General features: G+C 42.6%; 1 protein-coding gene across 1 annotated transcript in view; it reads left to right on the top strand.

Moving 5' to 3' along the window:
- The window catches only part of HSD17B4 (hydroxysteroid 17-beta dehydrogenase 4), a 74,339-nt gene that overhangs the window by 37,186 nt on the left and 15,275 nt on the right, over positions 1-21,878 (top strand). The window contains exons 14-18 of the mRNA XM_056848474.1: positions 2,759-2,810; positions 3,098-3,169; positions 4,947-5,050; positions 6,847-6,912; positions 21,733-21,802. Coding sequence (XP_056704452.1) covers positions 2,759-2,810; positions 3,098-3,169; positions 4,947-5,050; positions 6,847-6,912; positions 21,733-21,802 — 364 coding nt within the window. The remainder of the gene's footprint in view (positions 1-2,758; positions 2,811-3,097; positions 3,170-4,946; positions 5,051-6,846; positions 6,913-21,732; positions 21,803-21,878) is intronic.

The following is a 21,878-nucleotide window of genomic DNA, read 5'->3' as shown; positions in this document are numbered from 1 at the left end:
GCAAGTATCCAAATAGACCTAACCGAGGGAAAACTTGAAGTCACACAACTGAAACCCCCCCTCAAACCAGGGAGAGAGAGACTCGAGGGGGAACACACACCCCAGGCAGAACCGGCAAAAGCCCCTTTTGGCTTCCCCCCCCCACAGAAACTGCTCCCTCCCCCCACACACACAGACTCTGCTTCCCCCCCACACACACACACAGGAGAAAAATTATAGATTAAAGCCCCCAAAGGGGTCTTACTGTGGCTGTCTTCTGTTCCATCAGGAGGGGTGGGAGGAGGGGCTGGGTAATCCAAGATGATTCCATTTAGGCACGGACGTTTTGCTCTGGAGATGCACACAGGATGAGCTGATCCATTCATCCCACTAGGGGAAAGGGGAAAGCCCATATCTCGGGACCCCCTGACCCAATGTTTACAAAACTTGGGTGGTCTCTTAAAAAGGCTTGTCTGAAGCTCCGCTCAAAGTTTGGGATCTGCATCCCCAAAAATGCGCCCCCTGCAGCCACGGAAAGAGAAAAGGGGGGGAGCCGATATTTCTGCCCCCATTGAACTTATCTTTACAAAACTTGGGTGGTATCTTAAGAATGATTGTCTGAAGCTATGCTGAAAGTTTGGGAGCTGTATCCCCAAAAAAGCGCCCCCTGCAGCCACGTAAATGGAAAAAGGGGGGGAGGGAAAAGGGGGGAGCCCATATCTCGAGACCCCCTGACCCAATGTTTACAAAACTTGGGGGTATCTTAAGAAGCTTCATCTGAAGCTCCACTGAAAGTTTGGGGTCTGTACCCCCAAAAATGCGCTCCCTGCAGCCATGAAAAGAAAAAAGGGGGGGAAGCCCATATCTCGGGACCCCCTGACCCAATGTTTACAAACTTGGGTGGTCTCTTAAGAAGGCTTGTCTGAATCTCTGCTGAAAGTTTTGTGTCTGTACCCCAAAAAATATGCCCCCTGCAGCCACAGAAAGGAGTGAATGTGCACAAGCACCCCCCCCACACACACACACACGAGGATTTCCCTCTCTCTCTCTCTCTCTCTCTCCCCGGCCGGGCCGCACATCAGCTGATTCCTCCAGTACTCAATCCTGACTGATTGGCCAGAAGAAGACCCAGCTTGGCCACTGATTGGCCGGGGGAGGAGAATGCTGCTTACTGACGGTTATGCTGCTTACTGACGGCCCCAAATTTGCCGGATTTATTCGTGAACTCCCGAACTCGCTGAATTCGGCTCCCCGGTTGCCCGCCAGTTTTGAGTTCGGTTCCTCCCGAACTAAAAACCGCCGAATCAGGGGAAATTCGGCTGATTTTCAGTTCGGGCCGAACCGAATCAACAGCCCTAGTTACCATCTCACACTGGTGAATATTGAGCTGTCTTATTGTTCATCACATTTTTCTGATATCAAGGAACAAATAGATTGGACATACTTTGTATATTGTGACACAAATAAGGGGTTGTGCTTTCTGTAAACACTATGCTACAAGTTTAGCAAAGGTTTTGCGTACATGCAAACGTGCAAGTAGTACAGACATGCAAGGCCATAAAGTGTAGATAACCGTAACACTCTAGCAACATTCCTTTCTTCTCAACATTCAGAAACAGTGGCCTCATTTTGAGGGGTGTGTGTGTGTGGGTGGGTGGGTGGGTAGGGAATCTGACTTTCTTCTATGTTTTACCTCATTTCCAGAGAAAATGATACTGTTTTTACCCATGGGCCATGTTTCTCCAAGCAGTAGCATCCAAAGCTGAATATTGTTGGGGCTGATATGGCTTCTAGGGCTGTTGAAAAAAAAATCGGTATAGTTCGGCTTCGGCAAAATTCGGCCTGTTTTTATTCGGGCCGTGCCGAAGTCCGAACTCCCCCGCTTCGGATCCCCGGAAATTCGGGGGGATCCGGAGTTCGGGGGAAAATTCGGCCCCCTGCACGCCTTCAGGGGGATTCCCTGAAGGCGCGCGGGGGCCCTTTAAACAGATCTGCCCCTCCTAGCTGGGAGGCGCAGATCTGTTTAAAGGGCCCCCCACGCGCCTTCAGGGAAGCACCCTGAAGGCGCATGGGGGGCCCTTTAAACAAGCCCCTCTGCGCTGTCTGCTCAGGCAGCGCAGAGAGGTTTAAAGACCCCCCCCTCCCGGGAAGGCAGGCAGGGGGCTGTCAAGCGCCTCTGCGCTCTCTGCGCAGAGAGCGCAGAGGGTTTCCAGACCCCCCCCCAGCCCTGCCGGGACTCCCGGCAGGACTGGGGGGGGGCTTTAAAGAGATCTGTGCCTCCCAGCCGGGAGGCACAGATCTCTTTAAAGGGCACCCCGCGCCCCTTCAAGGGGCTCCCCTGGAGAGGCGCGGGGTGCCCTTTAAACAGATCTGCGCCTCCCGGCCGGGAGCTCCCTGAAGGCGCGTGGGGTGGGGAAAAGGGTCCGAAACAGCCAAATTTATTCAGGAACACCCCGAACTCGGCCAATTTGGCTCCCCGGTTCCCCCCCCTTTTTGAGTTTGGTTCGTCCAAACCGAAAAACCATCGAATTGAGAGAAATTCGGCTGTTTTTCTGTTCGGGCCGAACCGAATCAACAGCCCTAATTGCTTCTTCTTGTATACAGAAATAAATCTAATTTCTGTTGACATGGCTAGCACAGTTAAAATGTATACCATTAAGTAATCTCACTTTAAGAGGCATTTCAATGGAACAGTTTATTTCTCTTAAAACTGCTTACTCAAGAATTGGGTGAAAAATAATAGTAACTTCTGTTAAAAATGCTCCTTATGTTTCTGTAGGTGTTACATGGCGAGCAATATTTAGAATTGTATAAACCACTGCCAACATCAGGTGAGTATGCGGAACAACTACTTTTTAATTACATTCCCATGGATATAGAATAAAAGTCCGTCTTTTACCACCTGTATCTATTTAATATTTTAAAAGACTTTCTGCCAGTTCTGTGTATCGGGATACTCTTGTCTCAAATTCAAGCCACCCCATGCATTTGAGTGTGTTAAGTTTGTATTACATATCTTAACAAGGTGGCTATTGATTTTTCTGTGTAGGTTTATGAAATAGTTTCCCTCTTCTTGCTTGCTGGTATAACATGTATTTTATTTCATTTTCAATTTTAGGAAAGCTAATTTCAGAACCCACCATTGCTGACATTCTTGATAAAGGCTCAGGAGCAGTTATACTTTTAGATGGTAACTTTTTTGCTTTCATCTATCAGCAAATAATCAGAAGAAAGAATCCAAATTTGCCATTCTAGTTACGTTGCAATACTTTAAGAGCAATTGCTGTGCTTATCAGAGTTGGCCTAAAAATGTAGGACACTCAAAGGGAAAATGTGCAAACTCTTAACTTTCCCCGTTGAAGCTGCATGTCATGCCTTACCCTAGGATCTCATGACTCTTAAAAGCTTTGCAGGCAGTTGCAGGGATGGTGACTTAACTTAAAACTACCCCAACAAACTTGAGAGCCAAGGAAGGGTTTAAATAAGGTTTTTCTTCCCAGCCTAACCCACTATTCTGCCTGTAAAGAAAAAAGGTCTATTCCTTGATTCCATTCTTTGTTCTCTGGATCCGACCAACAAATGATAAGTTTAGTCTTGTGTTTGTATATGTATGGTCCATCATGCTGGGATATGGTCCATCATGCTGGGATATCTGCTTATTTGCAGTTTTGGAACTCTTTTGAGTAGAGACTTCTAGGACTTCATGCAGATACATATTGCATTTCCATAGGATTCTGGTTACAAAATTCACAAATCAAAATGGATAGGACGTGGCCAGCAAAACTATTCTGCAAAGATGTTTGCCTCTAGGCAGGGATGGAAGATCCCTGTAGTTGGGTTCCTGTAAGCAGGAATGCTGTAGAGCCTCTTCATTTGTCAACTTGGCTGGCCTGGCAGAGTAACCTATGCTGCACAAGTCACCTGGGAATGCTGCAACCAAGCCAGGAGCAGCGCATAACTCACCCAAGCCAGGCCTCCCTCCAAGAAGGGATGGGGGCCCTTTCCGTGGCCTTTTTGTCCTCTCAGTCTGCCCCTGGAGGCAGCAGACCTCCCCTTCCCCATATGTGTTCCTGTGTTTGCAGATAATCCCAGGAACAGAAGGAGCTAAGGAACAGCCTAGGCCAGTCTTTATTTTCAGAAATGAATACTGAAAAGTTTGAAGGGAAGTTGTGGGACTGTAAATTAATAATGGCAACTCATCGGGAGGGCATAATTAATTATGTCTTCCTGACTGTTATCTGTTGTGGCATGGTTCAGATGTAACACCAAGTTGCATGCTGCTTCCTTTCATGTGGTTCGAGTTGATTAATGCACTTAAGTGGAAGCTGTGGTTGAATTAAATCTGAATGGCTAAACAGGTTCTTAACCCCCTCCAAAGAGGGATTGCAAACCATGGTTTTTGTTTAGCTTGAAATCCTAGTTTGGAGTGGCTATAATGCCAAACTGTGGTTTTCATTGAAGATGAAATCATTTATTGCTTCCATCTTGGGAAGAGAGTGTACAACCATCAAACATAGCACCATGGTTCCAGCATATGTCTTTAAGAAGCTTGAGTTGCCATCTGCCTTCAGAGAAACACTCTCCCTTCTCATACCTTATGGTATTTGCTGGCAGTCCATGTCTGCCACATTAAGTTTGAGTTGACTCTGGACCAGGAAATTAAGGTAAGGTTGCCCTTATGATACTCATTGTCACAAGTTCACAAAAATAAAATCTTATTTAACATTTATGTTCATTCTTAAATGTACAGTATTAATACTATTTTGGTATTTGTGTACATGCCTTCAGAGATTCTTACTAGCTTAATACTATTTGTGCACAAAATAAACACATCCACTGTTATTTAGAGAAAAACTAGTTTTAGAAGTACCTTAGAAAGCATTGCATGCCATTCTCGGCCTTTTTCTTCCCTGAAAGGAGTACTTCATGTTTGGCTAAAATTGCCTCTCCCCTCTGATTCTGCATAGTTTACACATACTCTGGGAAAGATCTTTTGTGCTACAATCAGTTCTCCATCTTTGTTGTTGGAGCGGGAGGTTTTGGTGGAAAACGATCATCAGAGAAAGCCAAGGTAAAGCTTTGTGTTAGGTACATAGGTATATTCATTCAGAAATAATGGTTGACTGCTAATTATTCTGCACTGCCTGCGGAAAGCTTCTTATAATACCAAACTGTGAAACTTGGCTTGGGGATAAGCAATGTTACTGTGACTTACCGTATATACTCGCGTATAAGCCGAGTTTTTCAGCCCAAAAAAAGGGCTGAAAAAGCCGGCCTCGGCTTATACGCGGGTCAATACGGTAGAGGGGGGAGGGAGGAGGGAGAGAGAACTTACCGCCGCCATCTTTTCTCTGCCGGGAGAGGCTTCCAGAGCCTCCCTGCGGCCGCGGGGAGGGCGCTCGGCCGCCCCCGCCGCCTTCTCCCGGCCGGGAGAGGCCTCCAGAGCCTCCCTGCGGCCGCGTGGAGGGCGCTCGGCCGCCCCCGCCGCCTTCTCCCGGCCGGGAGAGGCCTCTAGAGGCCCTCTGCGGCTGCGGGGAGGGCGCTCGGCCGCCCCCGCCACCTTCTCCCGGCCGGGAGAGGCCTCTAGAGCCTCCCAGCGGCCGCGTGGAGGGCGCTCGGCCGCCCCTGCCGCCTTCTCCCGGCCAGGAGAGGCCTCCAGAGACCCCATGCGGCAGCGGGGAGGCTGCTCCGCCGCCCCCGCCGGGCCGCACCACTTCAAGCCTCCAGGAGCGGCCTGGGGGGGGCCTCCTGCAGCTGAAGGAAGGCCACCCTCGCCGGATCCGCCGCTTCCCACCACCAGGAGCCCAGAAGGTAAGTCTGCGGGGGGGGAGGGGTTATAAGCCGACCCTCGGCTTATACGCGGGTGCCTAATTTTTCCCCATTTTTGGGGAGAAATTAGGCACCTCGGCTTATACGCGGGTCGGCTTATACACGGGTATATACGGTACTTCATAATTTCTCAGGTAAGTTGGAAGTCTCTCAGAGAAAGCTCAGCGTGGTGCAATGGTTAAGAGCGATGGACTCTAATCTGGAGAACTGTGTTTGATTCCCCTCTCCTCCACATGAAGCCTGCTAGTTGACCTTGGGCTAGTCACAGTTCTCTCAGAACTCTCTCAGCCCCACCTACCTCACAAGTTGCCTGTTGGAGGAAGGGAAGGTAATTATAAACCGCTTTGAGGAAGAGAAAAGCTTATGGCTTATAACAGAAGTCAGGAGAAGTTCCTCGGCCTTCTGTACCCTTCCCCGGTTACCCCAAATGTTGCTCTTGCAAAGTGGTGGCAGGGGAATGAGAAACAGCATCTGGAGGTGGCAGCAGTGGAGGATTCATGAACACACGAAGCTGCTTTATTCTGAATCAGACCCTTGGTCCATCAAAGTCAGTATTGTCTACTCAGTCTGGCAGCAGCTCTCCAGGGTCTCAGGCTGGTTACGATTTTGGCTTGACTCATAGTGACTTTGGACCATTACTATACACACAGTAAATATGTATACAAAAGGCCCATGGGTGGGATTTGTGGCCTCCATTGACAATTCGCACAAGTGTCAGCCAGAAAGTGAAAATTGCTTTGTTTTCTGTCTGAATGCATCTTCCTCATAGTTGGTTGAGGTGCTGCCGCTGCTTGCATGGGCTGCATCGTGGCCTGAGAGCAGCTTAATGTGCAATAATAATAATGAAGAATAATAAATTTTATTTATAAATTAGTATGTAGTGCATTGTACTGAGAATATACTTCCTATGTCAGTGTTAATTTGGTTTTAAATAACAACCCTTGTTAAAACTGAAATAATAAAATTTTATGTGTGATATTTTTTGTTACACTAAAGAGGGAGTGTGTGTATTTATTTATTTATTTATTATTTTTCTAGGCCCCAGTAAGCCCACCTAAAAGACCACCAGATGCTGTACTCACTGATGTCACAACAGTCGATCAGGTACATTTTAGTTTTGTAAATATGTTTTGTTCATTTTTTTGGAAAAGACTCCAGGCTGTGTTGCTTTTATAATTTTTTGTTTTGTTTTTGGTTGCATGCTGGAAACTCAATATATGTTTGTGTGTATTTACAGCTTGTGCTTAACGCAGTTAAACACTATCATTACACCTATTGATAGCTGTTAGTATAAACTGGATCTGTTGTTATTATTTGGAACCCCTTGGCACAGAGGGGTAAGCTGCAGTACTGCAGTCAAAGCTCTGCTCATGAGTCACAACCTGAGTTTGATCCTGACGGAAGTCGGTTTCAGATAGCCGGTTGACTCAGCCTTCCATCCTTCAGAGGTCGGTAAAATGAGCACCCAGCTTGTGTGTGTGTGTGTGTGTGTGTGTGTGTGTGTGAAGTGTAGACGACTGGAGAAGACAATGGCAAACCACCCCATAGACATAATCTGCCTAGTAAACGTCGTGATGTGACATCACCCCATGGGTCAGAAATGACCTGGTGCTTGCCCAGGGGCCTGGCTTTAGCTATTATTAGTATTTAGTGTAGTTTTATCCCACTTCCCAAAACAGCTTACGGAAAATATACTTTTACAAATTATCATAAAACACTGTATAAAAAGCAAAGAGGACAAGACCACGGGCTGCAAGCTATGGACAAAGAGCCACAGATCAAGATCCCCTTGAGGCTCTTCTTGCTTTTGAGCTCATGCCCGTGGCCGTGCCCAGACTTTCAGTACCTGCAGGAGAAGAGAGCAACAGCCTAGCCTTTCGGAGTAGCAACCATCTTTCCACAGCCCCCCTCTTGCTCATCATAACCACACTATCTTCTCATGGTCATTGAATGGTTTCTGTTGTGCCAAACTGACTTTTCCACAGTTCTCAAAATCTGATGTTCAGTAATATCAAACACCTCACATCTTTCGAAAGTATTTGGACTCCGACTTCCGGGTCGGACGGCCCCCCCCCCCCGCCACAAGCGCGGAGCCGCGCTCTTGCTGCCTCGCTGCCGCAGGGCGATCATTTAGCCCTTGGAAGATCCGGCAAGCGGCTCCCCTCGGTGTAAGAGGGGAAGCTAAATCGGGTGCCGGTGGCGGACCCATCAAAGGAGCGAGAGCCGCCATGGAATCGGCGGCGGTCGCCCAGATGGGATTCAGCTCCATAGCCGGCGCCATCTTAAAGGCACAGCAAGAAGAAAGCGAGGTGGGATCCGATTTATTTTAAACTTGGAACAAGGAATTTTTTTTTTTAATTAAAATATCAACTTGGGGTGTGTGGCAGTATTGTTTATTAAAGACAGAACTTAGAACTATCTATAGTCTCGTTACGCTCTGTGTTGGAACTTTTGGCTTTTTGCCAGTTGAGTGACGCACTGCAAAAAGTTTTCTTTATTAAGCAAGAACTTGGAATTAAAAGAAAGGAGTTGGAGAACAATCAAGTGACATGGAATAAAGTTATTTAAGATGTCATAGTGATTGCTTTCTCTGAAAATTTTGGAGGTTTATGGAAAGCTTTCAGGTTTTAAAATTAACAAAACTAAAACTAAGATTTTAACTAAGAATATGACTCTCTCACAACAACAAATATTAATAAAAAAGACGGGGTTTAATATTGAAAACAAAGTTAAATATTTAGGTATATGGATATCAAATAACAATCTTAATCTATTTCAAGATAATTATGTGAATCAATGGCAACAGATAAAAAAAGATTTGATAAGTTGGGAAAAACTGCCATTATCACTGTGGGGAAGAATTTCAGTAGTTAAAATGATGATATTACCTAAAATGCTTTTTTTGTTCCAAAACCTCCCAATAGTTAAGGGTGTACAGATATTTGATGTTTGGAAAAAAGATATTATGAGATTTCTTTGGGGTAAAGAAAGACACAGGATTGCATATAATAATTTAATTGAATTGAAGGACACGGGAGGACTTGGTCTACCAGATTTGAAGATGTATTACCAAGCAGCATGCTTCACCTGGATCAAATATTGGATTCTTTTAGAGAACCCAAAATTATTAGAATTAGAAGGATTTAAGTTGAGATTTGGGTGGCATGCTTACTTGTGGTATGGAAAGGAGAAAGTAAATAAAGAATTTAACTCTCATATTATCAGAAAAAATTTATTAAAAATATGGAATAAATATAAGGATGTTTTTGAAAGCAAAACTCCCGGTTGGATTAATCCTGTAGAAGCATTTTTGAGAAGGGGTAAACACTTAAATTTGGACGGTAATAATTATAGAGAAATGTTAGAATATAGAGAAGGCACATGGGTATTGAAATCAAAAGAAGAACTGCAGATTAAAGACTGGTTTATGTATTATAAATTAAGAGATGTTTTTAATAAAGATAATAAACTGGGTTTTAATCAAACTAAATCGGAATTTGAGATTATACTCTCTAAGGGGAATAAAGGATTGATAGGGAGGGTATATAAATTACTTATAGAAATAAATTTAGAACAAGAAAGGATTAAACCGACGATGTTGAAGTGGATGAGAGAGTTAGGTTATAATATAGATTTGGATATTTGGGAAAATTTATGGAAAAAAGAATTTAAGTTTACCATCTCAAATGAAATAAGAGAGAACCTGTATAAAATGTTCTATAGATGGCATATAACTCCAGTATTGTTAAGTAAAATGAAGAAAGAAGATGAAGCATTATGTTGGAAATGTGGTACAGAAATAGGTACATATATGCATGTTTGGTGGTTTTGTAAAAAAATAAGGAGGTTTTGGAGATTAGTTTTGAATGAAACTAATAATTTGATTAAGTCAACAATTAAGAGAGACCCCGCCTTCTGCTTATTGGGAATTTCAAATAAAGATTTAGATAAAGGTGACAGAGTCATATGTCAATATAGTTTTGCTGCTGCGAGACTTATAATTGCAAAAAAATGGAAGCAAGCAAATAAACCTTCAATTAAAGAATGGAGAGAAAAACTATGGATGTATATGCGGTTGGCCAAAATTACAGCTTCTTTACATGTTAAAGACATGGAGGAATTTAAATTTACTTGGTCAAAGGCTACCGCATATTGGGATAAAGTGGCAAAAACGGATTTTAAAAGTATAGTTAACGAACTATAGTATAATATGATTTTAAATATAATAATCATAAATATTTTATTTGGTAAGGTCATAACACTCCATCGGAAGTCCATTGGTGAAGGGCACTGTGGTGGGTGGTTGGGATTTGGATTCAGGGCACGATGGAACTTAATGTATTAAATATTGTATTAGTGGATAAGTTGTGCGCTGAAAATGTATTTTTTTTTCTTTTTCTTTTTTTCTTTTATGAATGTATTGTTAATTTTTTTTCTTTTTGTCTATGTTTTATTATAAAAACAATAAAAAAATTATAAAAAAAAAAGAAAGTATTTGGACTCCGCCAAGTATTCCTTGGATCATACTGCCCATGTTACAGTAACCTTGAGGCTAAACCGTTGCAACAAACGCTTTGTGAGGCTTTTCTTGACAACAATTGAGAAACTTCAAGTGGTAAAAATGCCATTGCACGTTTACTATCTGGAGTCTGCCTTAACTCACATATCACACCAGCATTGAGACTACTACATTAGTACTCTATTGAGGTTCAGTTCAAGGTGCTGGCTAAAGCCCTTCTTGGCTTAGGGCACACACATTTGCAGGACTTTCTTCCACCTATACTCCTGTGTTGCCAATATATAGACCAGCTAAGATGGCTTTGCCTGTGCCAGAGCTCTCTTTGAGAGGCCTCCCACCCCGTGGAAAGGGCTTCCTGAGAGTGCTATCATTCTAGAAGCAGTGCAAGACACAGGTATTTAAAAGAGCCTTTCCATTGGAGGGGTAGTTATTTTGTGGTCTGGAAGCTAGTTAATTGTGAACTGTTCATGGCTGGATTTGAGGTTTCTTATGCATATTTACTGTATATGCAGGTTGTTAATTTTTATTTTGTCCAGTGTATCCTGGTTTGTATTTTATTTTAATGTAAGCTCATATGGGAACAAATGTTGTCAGTCTTTAAGGTGCCACTGGTCTTCTGTTTTGTTTTGCGACAATAGACTGATATAGCTACCCCTCTTCTTAAAAAGAAGTTCAAATCTACTTTAAGTCCTTGTAAAAGAAAGGTGAGTTTAAAATGCCTTAAACAAATAGGTATATGTGCATATGTACATGTACAATGAGCCCCGTGGCGCAGAGTGGTAAGCTGCAGTACTGCAGTCCAAGTTCTGCTCTCGACCTGAGTTCGATCCCAACGGAAGTTGGTTTCAGGTAGCCAGCTCAAGGTTGACTCAGCCTTCCATCATTCCGAGGTCGGTCAAATGAGTACCCAGCTTGCTGGGGGTAAAGGGAAGATGACTGGGGAAGGCACTGGCAAACCACCCCGTAAACGTCTGCCTAGTAAACGTCGGGATGTGACGTCACCCCATGGGTCAGGAATGACCCGGTGCTTTGCCTTTTATATGTGCATACAGTGAATGCTTGCTGTAATTATTTCTGTACACATCTTTTTTGGGTAGCTTATCCGAAAGGAAGACATTATTTTAGTAGACAGAAAACAAACTACTAGTAAGTGACTGGTGTATGAATTGTCCCTTGGTGATTGTCAGAAAACACAGGCTCTAAGGAAGAAGACCTTCTGCAGTTGTTGTTTTTGATCTTTGGTTCCTCAATAGATAAAGCAGTAAGATCTGTATTTATTTATAAAAGGAAACTGTTGAGACTGTCGCTGAAAAAGTACAAAAATATACAGTTTGTGTAATAAAAATGATTAACAGTTTGTGCCACAAAATAACCAGTGATAGTGTTGGACTTACTTTGGAGGAGACCCCGGTTCAATTGCTTGCTCTGTCACAAAGCACTCTTGGTGACCTTGGACAGGACCTTGGACTGTCTCTCAACCTAACCTATCTTGCTGGTTATTTTGAATATAGAAGGGGAATATCCCCCACAACCCCCTTGAGCTCCATGGAGCAAGAGTGGGCTAAAAAGGTGTCAGCAGTAAATTAACGTCTCTGCTGGATAGCTTGGAATTGTGCTCAGTACAGTTATTTTGAAGTTCCGCCATGGAGCCTGTCTGTCATTTTGAATCCTCTATGCATATTTTCTGTGCCATCACTTGTCTACAGAATACCTGTTTTTTCTTCTGGTGCACTATCGATTGCATTTAGGATCCGGTCTACTTATGGGCTAATCAAGTTGGATTAATTTTCTTTTGTTTCTGCATATCTCCATAACCTTAAAAAAAACTGAGAAAGAAATGTTCAGTTGTAAAGGAGCAAGAACACACACGCCTCTGTTCCTATTACTACTTCATAAAGTGAGCACTACTTACTGTGTTTGCTTCCACAAATCTCAGAATAAAATGAAGATGTTGACAGAAGATCAGAATGAGTCCAAAAGCATTTAAATTGTTTGTGGAGAGCTGAATCAGTCAATTTGAGCCTCCCAGGGGATATTATGTATGGCTATAGAGCTTTAGAGTATCATCTCATTACTCTTTCCTGCCAGTTATGAAATTGATGTTTTAAATCAATGAACTAAGAATGATTCCACCAAAGGATTAATCAAGCTATTGAAAAATGCATTCTCTGACACATGTCTGATTGATTTTTTTTTACTATTAACCCTTCCCCTAAGCCCATATTCAGAAACATCTTTCACCAGAGGGCAACAGGAAAAAAACCACTGTTGAGTGTTGATCTACAGTAAAGAGGAAATGATCGCATACAACCATTTGGCACCTCTTAAATACAAAATACTTAAATACTGACTTGTTGTAATAAATGGCTCTTATATTTTCTTATTTCTCCTAAGGATGAGATTTGAATTTTTTAATGAACTTCAGTTGTTAACCTTCTCCCAAGAACTTGCAGTGTTAGAAGTGGATATAACAGATAGTGATAAAATTAGATTTGAATGAGAATCACTTTCAACTGTGGTTTGCATTTTATAGTTTTGTTCCTTTGCATCACATTGCTAACAATTTCCTGTTTTGTCCAGCTAATGCTGCAGTCTCATTTGTGAATTCTCCAACCAAATATGTACTTCTATTCTTGGTTAATGAATAAAAAATGCCAATTCTTATAGTTTGTTTTTCATCTAACATACCTTTGTATTATCTTTCAACAAATACACTTAGTTAGGTATAATGAAAGCAATTAAAAAACCTTTTAAAATCATTATAAAACAGCTGGCAAGAATATGTTATCTAAATCAACAAAGCAGCAACTAAAAGCAATTCATATTTTGCGAATTAAAATAAAATTTTTAAAAACAACAACTATGCCACATTAACAATGTATCTGAGCCAACTGTAAAATCCAGGCAGGAAAGCATAATGTGCCAGCAAACTTTGTGTGGGTGGGTGGGGTGTGGGTGAAGTTTTATTTATGTATTGTTTTATGTATTTATTGATTTATATCCTGCCCTCCCCAGCAACACCCCAGCTCAGGACAGTTCTCAACATATTATAACAATTTAAAACATCACATCACAATTTCAGTTAAAAATTCTCAACGTTTTAAAAATTCTAAATTCTAATGGCGCCCTTAATCATTCCAGTGGTGGGTGCCAAACCAAAAGGAGAAATAAAGGAAGGAATCAGCCTCAATAGGGGAGGAATAAGGAATAGGGGTAGGTATATCAAAACAATATAAACTAGGTAGGATAAAAGAGGGAAGTGAGGGAGGCCAGCCAAGATGGAAACCGTAGCTGTCCTCAGCCATAGGCCTATCATTCAGAGCTTCCCAGTTCCCTTGCAAGCTTAGGGACTTCTAATGTTACCCCCATAAGGGCAGCATACTGTTCTTTCTCCTGTGTGTAAGCAGAATTTCATCAAATTGGAGGAAATTACTGTGTAAAAATGTCTGGAGCTTTAAAAAAATCTTTTATCTTATTGTGAAAAGGCTATAAATCTGTTGCAGTGTTCATTTTGCTTTACTAGCGCTTTCAGTGTTTATTCACAGGTAAATTCTCTTAGTTGGATGCTTCAGGCATGCTTTTATCTTCCTTTTCCTTCCTATGCTACCTCAAATGCCCTTCCAGGGGGTTTTAGAGTTACACAAGAGGGCTGGCCTTAATTCACTGCACTGTTGTTTGTTAATCTAACAGATAATCTTACTGGGATTACTCCCAAAGCGGGCAGAGCTAATTCCATTTTGGACCACTCTCAGAAGTGTCCTTGAGCCAACATAGTGATTGCAGGACGATGGCAAAATGCTGCGAACTCTCCAGAGAACCATATGGCCCCTGTTCTTTTCCCTTACATGAAGCTTTTGGCCTCCCGCTGAGTTCATTCTTGAACAAAACATAGGAGTCTTTCCTTCGTAAGAATGAAAAGGGGTAGAAAACTCAACCCAGCTCTTTTGCTTCTTTCTGTAGTACGTGACGTTTTGTTTTTAAAACAACTTTCAGTTTATTAATCTTCAAATGCTTCTGCCTTGCCTTTCCCTTGCCCAGCAGAACCCAAGGTAGCTTCCAATTTAAGTTGTACACAACAGCACAACATCATAAAAACAACAATTTTTTAAAAATCTCTGAGGCAGGACAGGTTTTTATAGGGGTCTCCCCCAATGCCTACAACCAGCCTGGAGTCAACGAAGGGTAACGTACCCCTCCCCCTTCCGGTTGATTTACTATAGTCCCTTAGATCTTAACTGGCTGGCCTTGTTAGAGGGACATTTTTAGAGGGCCTGCAGTCTCTCCAGCTGCCTTCGCCCAATCTATCCAGGGGGTGCTCCCAGGGGAATGCCCCTTCATCCCCTCCCCCTCTGCGAGCTAGAGATGCACCTGGTGTGGCCGATCCCTGGGACTTAAAACCCCAGAACAACTGACCCACTAAGGCTGCCCTGAAGGCCTCCTACTCCAGGGACATGACAGAAGATTTCCAATAGCAACTCCCCCCCCCCATCAATACTCAGATGAAGATGTTGACAAGTTGGAGCATGTCCAGAGGAGAGCGACCAGAATGGTCAAAGGTCTGGAATCTATGCCCTGTGAGGAGAGACTTAAGGAGCTGGGTTTGTTTAGGGGGTGACATGATAGCCATGTTTAAATATTTGAAAGGATGCCATGTTAATGAGGGAACTAGCTTGTTCTCGGTTGCTTCAGAGACTAGGACACAGAATAATCTCACTAGGACATGGATAATCCCACAAACAAAGCTCTCCTGACAGATGGACATCCAACCTCTGCTTAAAGACCTCCAAAGACGGGGACTCCACCACCACCACCCCCGCCCGAGGCAGCGCATTCCACCATCGAACCGCCCTCGCAGTCAGAAAGTTCTTCCTAATGTTTAGGTGGAATCGCTTTTCTCTTAGTTTAAATCCATTATTCCATGTCCTAGTCTCTGAAGCAACCGAGAACAAGCTAGTTCTCTCATTAACATGGCATCCCTTCAAATATTTAAACATGGCTATCATGTCACCCCTTAACCTTCTCTTCTCCTGACTAAATAAACCCAGCTCCTTAAATCTCTCCTCATAGGGCATAAGTTCCAGACCTTTGACCATTCTGGTCGCTCTCCTCTGGACACGCTCCAACTTGTCAACATCCTTCTTAAATTGTGGAGCCCAAAACTGGACACAGTATTCCAAGTGAGGTCTGATCAGTGCAGAATACAGTGGTAGTATTACTTCCCTTGATCTAGACACAATACTCCTATTGATGCAGCCCAGAATTGAATTTGCCTTCTTAGCCGCCATATCACACTGTTGACTCATATTCAGTTTGTGGTCCAGATCTAAGACTCCCAGATCTCTTTCACATGTACTGTTGCCAAGCCAACTATCTCCCATCTTCTACCTGTGCCTTATGTTGTTCCTGCCTTGGTGAAGTACCTTACACTTCTCCCTATTGAAATCCATTTTATTGTTTATGGCCTAGCTCTCCAGTCTATCAAGGTCATTCTGAACTCTGACCCTGTCGTCTGGGGTAGTAACTACCCCTCTCAACTTGGTGTCATCTGCAAATTTAATTATCATGTCCTCTATTCCATCATCCAAGTCATTTATAAAAATATTAAATAATACCAGTCCCAGGACAGACCCCTGTGGCAACCCACTGGTCACTCCTCTCCAGGATGAAGTTCTGCCGTTAATGAGCACTCTTTGGGTTCGGTTGGTCAACCAATTACCAATCCATCTAACAGTAGCAGTGTCCAGCCCACATTTTACTAGCTTTGCTTCAAGAAGATTATTGGGGACTTTATCAAAGGCTTTACTGAAATCAAGGTACACTACATCTACAGCATTCCCTTCATCTACCATACTTGTCACTCTATCAAAAAAAGCTTTGAGATTAGTTTGGCATGACCTGTTTTTAAGAAACCCATGTTGACTGTCAGTGATCACAGCATTTCTTTCTAAGTGTTTACAGACTGCCTGTTTAATTATCTGCAGCTCCTAAGGCCATTACAGCTCATTCCACCAGGAGTGCAACAACTTCCGCAGCCTTTGACCGCCAGGCATCAGTGGAAGAAATCTGTAAGGCAGCTACTTGGACTTCCTTATCCTCCTTCGTCCGCCATTACAAGTTAAATGACTATGCCTCCGCAGATGCCGCCTTTGGAAGGCAGGTCCTTTAGTCCATAGAGGAAGATTCTGAACCCACCCAGGCAGGGACTTAGCTTTTGTAGGTCCCACTTTAGAAGATGCCCTCCATCTTCAGAGCGAGAATGAGCCTTGGCCTACTTACCATGAAGGCTCCTTCTGCTCTGAGGTCCAGAGGGCGTCTTGCCCACCCAGGTGGAAACTTTTCCACTATTCTCATGTTCGGCTATTCTTATTAAAAAAAAAAAAAGTTACTGTTATCTTGTTGCCTTGTCCGTTGACTGGCCAGTTACATCCTACCACATATATCTATGTTTTTTCCATATTAGAGTCCTGTACTGACGTATCCTCTACATGTACTCTATGGTCTTCTGTTCTATCATGCTTCCTTCCTGTACATTAATAGCTTGGGAAGTATTGAACTGAAGAGGAGGGGGGGCTATTTCCCTCACGAGGAAATAGACAGGAAGATCTTTGTTCCTGCCTCCCAGAGTATGTGACTGAAATAACCCACTTTAGAAGATGTCATCCGGACCTCAGAGCAGAAGGAGCCTTCACGGTAAGAAGGCCAACGCTCGTTCTCCTCCTGCCACATTCCAAAGACAAACTGCACCCAAGAAAGCTTAGTAATGTTAGTTCCCCAGTGTCATATCTGTCTGTAAAATGGATCAGAGAACCCAGCCCAACTCATGGCAGACATAATGTCTAGCTTGGTCTTTAATACCCATCCGTCTGCCTGTCTGTCTCATAACAAAGTTCTTGCTATATACAGCAAGAGCCACTTAAAACTGAAGGAACTTTGAAGTCGGATAAGCCTGCATGCTTTCAGGCAGTGATGGTTCAGAGTGTAATGAAAGGCAGTTTTAAACTTTTTCATTTGTGTACCAAGTACTTTCAGTTCTCTTATTTGTAGCTGTGCTATAGCACAGTTACACATTGACTTGGATACAAATCCCACTGAATTCAGTGAAATGTGGAACCTAGTAAAGGTACTTGCAATGTACGCTTTCCCACCTCAGTTACAAACTTACCACGTAGCCTTGTGGGCAAGCAGCTGTCCTCATCCCGCCCATCTGTGATATGTACGCTTACAGGTCCACTAGCCTACAATATGTGGCAGCTATAAAGATCATTGAAAGACAGTATGTAAAACTTCACAAAGATCCTTATTTGTTGTCAATAAATCCATCAATATGGTTTAACTAATTTGGTTGTGATAGATGGAACACCCGTTCTTGTTGCAGGCCAAAGCTGTTAAGACAATGGAATCATTTGAATCTGAGTATGTGAAATCTAACTATACGGATTTTAAATGAACTGTGGGAAGCCAGGCTCCCTTTTCTGTTCTGAGAGTAGGTTTGCCAGGTCCCTCCTTGCCGCCAGCGGGAGGTTTTTGGGGCAGAGCCTGAGGAGGCGGGGTTTGGGGAGGGGAGGAATTTCAGTGCCACAGAATCCAGTTGCCAAAGCAGCCATTTTCTCCAGGTGATCTGATCTCTACCGGCTGGAGATCAGTTGTAAAAGTAGGAGAGCTCTATCTGTACCCTATCTGTGAGGTACTTAATTAGATCTAAAGAGTCAGATGAAATAGTAGGTGGAGTTTGGGGCTTGGACAGCAGGAACTGATGGACTTTGCCTGCTCAGCCATTAGTTTGTTGGGTGGCTTTGAGCAAGTCACTGTTGCTCAGTCCATCACATCTCAGGGTTTTTTTTGGAAGGGGGGCTCTGTATGTGGAAATGCGGTGATATCCTTAGATACATTTGGGTGCAAAATGTATCTAAAAGATAAACCAATAAGAAGTAAGTGTGTGTGTGTGTGTGAAATTCTGATAATACAAATACATGTTGATGTTTACTTAGAAAATGTGTGACCTCTCCAGGGGGCCTGCCCAAGGCAGCTTACAAAATAATACATAATAAGCCATTAAATGTTAAATAAATCTAGCCAGAGCATAAAGACATAAATTACTCAGCAGCTTAAAGCGAATTGAATAGTGTGCAGGATAAAAGCACACTATAAAAATGTTGTTTAAAGATTAATTACAAATTATAAAAACATTTGTTTACCCAATGGAGTGAAGTTACCAGGCAAGCTTCAAGGGGAAGAGTGTTCCACAGGTGAGGCACCACTGCTAAAAAAAACCCCGTGTCTGGTTGGCACCCGCCTCATCTCTGACAGAGGTGCATAGAGAGTAGAGCTTGAGAGGAAGATCTCAACTGGGGGTGGGGGTGGACAGTACAGGAGAAGGCTGCCCTTCACATGGCCCCAGGCCATAGGGCTTTAAAGTTAAGAACCAGCGCTTTAAATTATGCCCAGAAACAAATGAGCAATCACTGCAGATTCCTTCAGCACCAGCGAGATAGGATCCCTTTATCCAGCTTCTAACAGTAGTCTGACTGCTGCATTTTGGACTAGCTGACACTTCTGGACCGTTTTCAAAGGTGGCCCCAAGTGGAGTGCATTACCTTGATCTAACCGGGATTTAATCAGAGCATGGATCGCTGTGGCCAGATCATGCCTTTAGGTGTAGAGAAATGCAAAAACAGAGCTGTAAAAGAAAATCAGAGGGAAACCATCCAAAGACCATTAGGATAACAACTAGTTTTATTTCCAGAAAATCACTCATCATGCTTCAAGTGTGCTGCTTCTCCCCCCTCTCCTTTTTCTTTGAAAGAAAGCAGTAGGCTAGAAATTTTATAAATATGATTGAATAGCAGGATCTCATTACTACTGAATTTGTCCTTGTGCAAATGTTAACACGCCAGACTTTTAATAGTAAATGACAGAGGGTGTGTGACGTGCATATTTCAAAGAATGCTGAAATGTTTACATCAAAGCAGTGAAAGGGTAAAGAATTTCACAACATGCAAATTCAACACGAGTCATACAGATTTTTAAAAAGCGTATAGTTGTAAATGCTGTTTTACCTCTCCCGTGCCTCAAAGTATCATACATTTTCTATGAAGTTATCTGTCCAGCCACATCCAAAAACTCATCCATTGTTTAACCAATAGCCATACTAGCAATAGTGGATACACATTGAAGTATTTCTAATAACTAGTTTACAGAGTCCTTCAGGTATCTAAATAGAATTGAAGGAGTAAAAGTATATCATTCAAGAGGCATAATAATCTTCATTTAACTGCATCTTCAGTAAATTCGAATTCTTGAAAGCTTTTTTTGTTTAATGAGACGGTTGCTTCATTTTATACTCCTTTGTGACTTTTCCCATAAACTCCAAGTTACATCTTGCTCAGCTCTTGCTGATTACTCTTTGTCAGTATCATCATCTTTGAGAGCAGCAGTTTCTAGCACCAATAGAAACCATGATAAAGAGAGAGTGCCTCAGGTAGGACTTGGCTGTGTAATTGTGCATTTCCATAATCTAATTTAGAACACTTTAAACAGTATCTTAGCCAAAAAATTTAAATGCATGCTTAGTGTGAAACAATGATAGTTAATCTTACCCAAGTTGCTCATTTGTGTCTGTTTATCGCCTCTCCAATTGGAGATAAAATGCTTATTGTGATGGCTCGGGTTCAAATGCTTGCTTTGGCAGAACACACTGGACGAAGAATGAACCGCTTAGTATTTATTGGTGTGGAAATGGCAAGCATCCCTCCGGCTTCTCCTTCTCTAATAATGTAATATATGAATCCCTAACACACAGCTCTTGTCCTCAGTCTGAGCTGCGTGCTTGAAGATTTCATTTCTGTGTGAAATCTTTGCCCTTGGGCACGAGTTACTTCAGGAGAGTGAAAGCTGCTGCTTTTCCTCTGCTCTCTGAGAAGCCCCAGTGTGAGGAGCTTACCTTTCACGTTCTCCCTGTGTTCTTTTGAGGTCATTCAGGAATTCTCTTTCCTGTCTTTCAACACAAGTACCAGGTTGGGTAGCTATTCTGTACACTGCAGAATGGAGTGGTAGGCTGTGGGTAGAATCCTGGGCTATACCACGTCAACCTGCCTGTTGGAAGTAGTGGCTATATTTCAAAATGTCCCCCCTACTGTAAAATATTCCTTAATCATAATAAGCTAGGAAGAAAGATTTAGTATAGTGTTCTCTGTCTTTGGTTTAACTGGGTACATGCTAGGAGATTTGTACCTGGGACATTCATTCAAAGAAACAATACCTCACCTGCAGGCTGAAGTGTTACAGTCAAGAATTCTGTTCTCCCAATCTGTCAGTTCATTATACATAATGTATAAAACACCTCTGTTCTGTAGGACACTGTACATTCTTCTTTGATTCTTCCGTTGTTGGTTAATCCTGCTTTTCCCTTCTTCCTCACCCCCCTTTAAATTTAACATCTTAAGTGGCCACAAATTTGTTTTTCTTGTAAAGTGTATTAATGGTGCTGTATCAAGGAGGAGATGAAACCTGTTGTTAGGAGGGAAGGCGGGAGTGACTGGTCTGCGGAACTTGCTACTGACACACAGTTCTTGCCCACTGTCCAGATTATCTCTCCAATCTTTATGAGGGTGACACTGTAGTAGGAATAAGTTATTAAGTATTTCACAAGTAGGTCATTTAAAATGTGGTGTAGTCCCTGTAACTGATACCTGCTAGCAGCGTAATCATTACATATTGAATCAGCTGAAGCTCCCAAATTGTCTTCAAAGGACCATGTCATCTCTGTGAACTGCAGATTTTTCATGGTTGAAAAAATTAGGGTGGATAACAAAAATATGCTTGTTATCTATGTCATCTCAGTAAATAATTATGGCAGAGAGAGTTGATTTAAAAAAATTGTGGCGCTTAACCAGCAGTTTGGTCCTCTGTTTCTATCATTAAGATCCCTCCAAAAAATACTCTGATCAACGAGTTTTTCCTGTATGATGTTTTTCCTAGTGTACTGAATTCTTCCTTTAGTATCTTTAATACTTAGATTAACTCATGTCCAGATGCAATTCTCGGCATGTTTAGTAGAAATCATCTTATTACTGGTTCCACTTGGCTGAAGCTTGCATTACAGCACACATATGCGGAGACATCACCAGAGGGCATAACCGCTGTTTTCCTTTTTTCTCCTTCCATGTGAATGGACAAGTGCCACACCAGAATAATAAGGGCAATGAGAAGCCTGTCTACAGCTTCTGTATCTCCATTCAGCCTGCCTCCCTTGGCAGGGAACGTGGCTGAAATTGACCCCCAGTGTTTTAGTGGAAAACCAGTGGTGTGCTTTGTCACACAGTTTATGGTAGTAACTAACATCATAAAACTGTAGGGTTATTCTAATCTCTGCTAACTTTACTTGTCTTGTTTTTCTTGCTGCATAGGCTGCTTTATATCGGCTTAGTGGGGACTGGAATCCTTTACACATTGATCCTGGTTTTGCTGCTCTTGGGGGTAAGCTGTAAAGTGCCCTTTCTACTGGATTTCATGAAATAAGTAAAGGTTTTTTTGTTGTTTTAGTGTTTGAGAA

This window comes from Euleptes europaea, chromosome 4, assembly GCF_029931775.1.
Source record: "Euleptes europaea isolate rEulEur1 chromosome 4, rEulEur1.hap1, whole genome shotgun sequence".
Lineage (NCBI taxonomy): Eukaryota > Metazoa > Chordata > Lepidosauria > Squamata > Sphaerodactylidae > Euleptes > Euleptes europaea.
Note: the sequence above shows the minus strand (reverse complement) of the source record. Positions and strands in the feature narration are given on the sequence as shown.